This window comes from Mercurialis annua, linkage group LG2 (genome assembly GCF_937616625.2).
Source record: "Mercurialis annua linkage group LG2, ddMerAnnu1.2, whole genome shotgun sequence".
Classification (NCBI taxonomy): Eukaryota; Viridiplantae; Streptophyta; class Magnoliopsida; order Malpighiales; family Euphorbiaceae; genus Mercurialis; species Mercurialis annua.
Window position 1 is genome coordinate 41,701,765 of NC_065571.1, and position 5,736 is coordinate 41,707,500.

Below are 5,736 nucleotides of genomic sequence, written 5' to 3' on the forward strand. Positions count from 1 at the left end.
TCTCAACTACCAAAAACTCTCTCAAGTATATTGTGCATCAATTCTTCATATTGATTGCTTGTTGTTCTAGTTAGTTAGAGCATTTATTGTTTCTATTTGTGGGTTATTGATTAAGCCTTGTAAAAATCAATTAGTTGTAAGTTAGGAGTTTTAGCTTTGGAAAAATTCCAAGTTGGGTGTTTAGCTTTAAAGCACCATTTTTGTTTCTTGTAATCAAGTTAATTTTTAGTGGAAAATCTCAATCTTTGATTGAGTAGTGGATGTAGGATTGGTGTTTAATCCGAACCACTCTAAAATCTCTTTGTGTCTTCTTCTAAACCCTAAATCCAACACTTTCCTTTCTAATCATTTTTAATTAGCCATTAAATCTAATTCACCGCCCTCTTAGGGATTTCAATTGGTATCAGAGCCTAGTTGCTCATTTTCTTTTGCTTAATTGCGAGTACAAGATCTAAATGGCTACCGAAAATTTTACTCATACTCTTCGTCCTTTCTTTGATGGAACGGATTATCCAAATTGGAAATTCCGTATGGAAAACAATCTTGATATGGATGGTGTGAACTTATGGCATATGGTTCTTGATGGTTATGTGGCTCCTACTCAAGACTTGAATGGTGGTATTATACCTTGGCCAAGGAAAGATTAAACCAAGAATCATGTTATAGCTAATGCTCTCAACCGGAAAGCTATTTGTGTGATCTTTTCTTCTTTGTGTAGAGAAGAGCAAGGAAGGGTTCAACATTGCACAACGGCTCATGATATGTGGAAGATTCTTGAGAACTACCATGAAGGAACAGTTCAAGTTAAGAATAAGAAGGTTGAGCTTCTCATTGGAGAATATGAAGGGTTCAAGAACAAGCCAAATGAGACCGTCACCGAAACTACCAATAGACTCTTTGGCATTACCACCAATCTCAAGAAGCTTGGTAAGCACTATACTCTTGGTGAAATCAATGGCAAAATTCTTCGTTCATTGCCTCTCCTTGATTGGCAACCAAAGATAACCGCCATTAAGGAATCCCATGACATAAGGAATTTGAGAACCGATGAGCTTATCGGAAACTTACTTCTTCATGAGATGACTTACATGAAAGAAATTCAAGAATTGAAGAAGTCTCAAGAAGAGAAAACTAAGGGAATTGCTTTGAAGGCTAAAGAAATTGAAAGTAAGGTTGAAGAGGAGCTTAATGCAAGTGATGAAGAGATGGTGTTATTGTCTAAGAAAGTAAGGGAATGGAGAACAAGGAAGAAGTCTCAAGTTCAAAAATATGAGCAAAAGGGTGAGTCCTCAAACTTCAAGAGATCATCCAACTCTAAACAAGAGACTCCTACTCCTAGAAGAGATGTTACTTGCTATTGTTTTGGCAAACCGGGTCATACTAGACCGGAATGTCGACAAGGGCAAAGGAAATCCTTTCAAAAGGATAAGAAGGGATTCATCACCACTTGGGATGATGAAAATGATTATCAATCCGATGAAGATTGCCAAGAAGAGGCAAGAGCAAATCTTTGCTTCATGGCTTTAGTTGATGAGTCTCCATCCGAGGTAAGTACTCCACCCTTTATCTCTTGGGATGGCATAGGTATAGAATCTCATGATAGTACTAGTGGTATTGTTGTTATGAAAAATGTTGCTAGTGCTACTAATGTTGTTAATATTGAGAATGCTTTGGTTGATGACTCTTTGGTTTATGAGATTGATGATGAATGCCATGACATGATAAATGAGTTAACCAACAAACGTAGTGACTATCATGCCAAAATAAAACTTTTTAAAAAGGAAGCCTCTATGGCTAAAATTGAGATGCTCAATTTGAAGAAAGAAATTCAAGACTTAAAGTCTTCTTTAGAATCTATCCCTAAGCAAGATGTAAATGTCTTGCTTAAGGAAAATAAAACACTAAAGAGTGAAATTCTTTCTCTAAATAGCTCTATCTCAAGATTTCACAAAGGGAAGGAATCTTTGGACAATCTTCTTCATTCTCAAAGAAACCCAACCATAAAATTTGGGTTTGGCTATAGTCACAATCCCTATTCCTCAAGTGTGACTACTTTTGTGAAAGCTTCTTCATCTCAAACTTCTTCTATAGAAGTTCCTCCTTCTTTGGTCAAACCAAAAGAGGTGAAGAAGAGGTATGCTCAAGCTCCCAAGGCTAAGCCTTTTGTGGCCCCCAAGCCTAAGAGCAAAGTGGGTACAAGACCCCCTAGACATACTCATGCTTCTCAATATAGTCACAAATGGGAGAAGAGAAGTATGAAAAAGAATCATGTTCATTCATATCCTTATGCTCATTCTCATAACTATGCTCATGCATACACTTATGATCACTCTTGTGCACATTGTTATGCTCACACATGTGAGGCTCCTAGAGCCAATACTTATCCATCTTATGCTCACATGTCCCCTAGACTTCAATGCGTTTATTGCATGAGATATGGCCATAAGAATGTTGATTGCTATGTTAGAAAAGTCCAATTGAGGTTAATTCCCTTGGACTATTCTAGTGCTAACTTTCAAGGACCCAATGTGATTTGGGTACCTAAAGTTTGAGTTTGTTTGATCTAGGTGCCAAAGGAAACCGTGGTGAATAAAACCAAATGGTATGTCGATAGCGGTTCTTCTAGGCACATGACCGGCCATATCTCCAACTTCACCCAATTGGAACGTAAAAAGTTGGGAAATGTCACCTTCGGTGATGATGCCAAAGGTCAAGTTGTAGGGATTGGCAAAATAGGTAACTCCTCTTCTCCTTCTATAGAAAATGTGTGGCTTGTTAATGGTCTAAAACATAACCTTTTGAGTGTAAGTCAATTGTGTGATAAGGGCTATAATGTCAACTTTGATTCCAAAGCTTGCTATGTTATCCAACCAATGGATAACACGGTTATCTTCAAAGGGCACCGAAGGCAAAACACTTACATAATTGACTTGGATACGCTTGAAAACTGAGATGGCAAGTGTTTACTATCACTTAGCGATGAATCTTGGTTGTGGCACCGTAGACTTGGTCATGCTAGCTTAGACCTCTTAAATAAGGTTAGCAAGGATGAACTTGTCAAAGGTTTGCCCAAGCTAAATTTTTCAAAAGATAAAGTGTGTGGACCTTGTCAAATGGGAAAACAACACAAGTCTTCTTTTAAAGCTAAAAATGTTGTTTCCACCACTAGACCATTACAATTACTTCACATGGACTTGTGTGGACCTATGAGAGTTGCTAGCTTGTGTGGCATGTCCTATGCATTTGTTATCGTTGATGATTACTCTAGATTCAATTGGGTTATATTCTTGGCTCATAAGAATGAAGCTTTTAACTGTTTTAAAAGTCTTGCAAAACGTTTTCAAAAAGAAAAAGATTCATCTATTTCAAGTATTCGAAGTGATCATGGAACAGAATTTCAAAATGAGTCTTTTAAAACTTTTTGTGAAGAAAATGGTATTTCACATAGATCCTCTTGGAAAGGTTCTAGTGGAAGGTTAGCACGTCGTGTATTATGCATACACGAAGGGTAGATTCCTACACAAACAAAGACAAGAGAACCGAGCGTAAATCACGAAAACGTAAGAACGAACAATAAAAGTAAAAACAGAAAATAACGCTAACTCGACCGAATTTCAAAATACTTTCAATCAATCAAACGCAACCTAGTCCCCGGCAACGGCGCCAAAAACTTGTTGAGAATTAACCCAACTTGTAGTAATTCGACAAGTCGAGTGTCGATCCCACGGAGACAAGGGGTTTAAAGTGAATGAAATTGACTTTGATTTTCAATTCGGAAAGCAAAGAGTAGTTGGATTTTTGATTAATAACAACGGAACTAAAATTAAGCAATCACTGATTAGACTAAGAAGCAATTAAGAATTAAACAACTAATTGATTAAAGGATTAAAAACAATAATTAAAGGCGCCTAAGGGTTGCTAATCATGCCAACGAGACTCCTAGGTAATAGATCGGGTATACGGGTATTGGTTCGGGTCGAGCCATTCTAAGGTATCTAAATCCGCTCTCTCGAGCCGGAAGTTGAAGAACCGACAATTGATTAATGAGTCGAAATCCAACTCACTCTCGCGCAATTGGATGTCGACTACAACAATCAATCCGATTAATCCGCAAACTCAAACAACCGCTAAATTCCTAAATCACTCTCGCGCATTTAGGTCTTAAGCTTATGCTCAACTAGGTCTATTCGATTAGCTTAACTCTCGCCCTCACTAATCAAACACAAATCATAAATTAAGAAGCTAACTTAATCTAAGCATTAAGATCATTAAACACAACAAAACCCTAACCCATACAACCCTAACCAATCATCTAGCAATCATATATAGCAATCATAAACAACCCCTAGACTAGGAGTTTAGCTACTCATGATTAAAGTTAAAACAACAACTAAGCAATAGTAAATCAACATAATAAAAGTGAGAAAACTTATCTCAAATAACAATGAAGAACAATAAAGCATGAACAAGATAATGAAGATTCAATAACTAAGCTTGTATTAAAGATGAATTCAAAACCCAAAAATCTGGAAATAAAAGCTTGAAATCCTTAACAATGGAGGAATCTCCAAGAACAAGTCACACAAACTAAGAGAATAATTGCTAGAGTAATAATTGTTGCTATAAAAAGAGGCTTAACCTAAAATGTGATATAAGGTGCCTTTAAATAGTAAAGCCCAAAAAGGAAATAAAAAACATCCTATTACAAGCTTGTTTGGCCAAAAGTGGAAATGGGCCAAGAGAACACAAGAACCCAAAAGGATTTGAGATGCTGAAATTTGGGACTTCTCGATCGAGAAGCTGACTTTAGCCTCATTAAAGTCAGCTTCTCGATCGAGAAGCAATAATTCTCAAAAATCTGGAAAATATGGCCTTTCTTCTCGATCGAGAAGCCAAGGCATAATCTGCTTCTCGATCGAGACCATGCAGAAATAAGCTTCATTCGATCTTTAATTGCTCTTTCACTTCAATCCATCTCCCGACTTCCAAATATCATCGATTCTTTGCTCTTTTGGACTCAAAACCCTTCACATACGCTCCATTTATCCTGAAACACTAACACACGTAATAAGCGATATAATCACTCGAAACATGCGATAAAAGTATACAAAGCAATGTAAAAGTGACTCGTAATATAGGAGTATTTTACTCCTATCAACAAAGTTTGTGGACCTTGTCAAATGGGAAAACAACACAAGTCTTCTTTTAAAGATAAAAATGTTGTTTCTACCACTAGACCATTACAATTACTTCACATGGACTTGTGTGGACCTATGAGAGTTGCTAGCTTGCGTGACATGTCCTATGCATTTGTTATCGTTGATGATTACTCTAGATTCAATTGGGTTATATTCTTGGCTCATAAGAATGAAGCTTTTAACGGTTTTAAAAGTCTTGCAAAACGTGTTCAAAAAGAAAAAGATTCATCTATTTCAAGTATTCGAAGTGATCATGGAATCGAATTTCAAAATGAGTCTTTTAAAACTTTTTGTGAAGAAAATGGTATTTCACATAATTTCTCTTCTCCTCGAACGCCTCAACAAAATGGGGTTGTTGAAAGGAAAAACCGCACTTTGGTTGAAATGGCTCGATCTATGCTTAACGAGTATGACTTACCTCATTACTTGTGGGCCGAAGCTATGAACACCGCTTGTTATGTTTCAAACCGCATCTTTAAAAGACCTATCTTGAATAAAATATCTTATGAGCTTTGGATGGGAAGAAAACCCAAGATAT

General features: G+C 36.8%; 1 protein-coding gene across 1 annotated transcript; it reads left to right on the forward strand.

Annotated features, from left to right (window-relative positions):
- The first annotated feature begins 455 nt into the window (after positions 1 to 455).
- LOC126668514 (uncharacterized) lies at positions 456 to 3,480 on the forward strand. Its single transcript, XM_050361704.1, has 6 exons — positions 456 to 618; positions 667 to 1,743; positions 1,852 to 2,462; positions 2,568 to 2,908; positions 3,005 to 3,278; positions 3,394 to 3,480. The coding sequence occupies exons 1-6, from the start codon at positions 456 to 458 to the stop codon at positions 3,478 to 3,480; spliced, it is 2,553 nt and encodes an 850-aa protein (XP_050217661.1).
- Positions 3,481 to 5,736: the final 2,256 nt, after the last annotated feature.

Excerpts from the sequence above, each read along its gene's own strand:
- LOC126668514 (XM_050361704.1), top strand. The coding sequence starts at position 456 with ATGGCTACCGAAAATTTTACTCATACTCTTCGTCCTTTCTTTGATGGA. Across the intron at positions 619-666 it reads TACTCAAGACTTGAATGGTG|CTAATGCTCTCAACCGGAAA; the intron begins GTATTATACCTT and ends ATCATGTTATAG. Across the intron at positions 2,909-3,004 it reads ATCTTCAAAGGGCACCGAAG|ACTTGGTCATGCTAGCTTAG; the intron begins GCAAAACACTTA and ends GTGGCACCGTAG.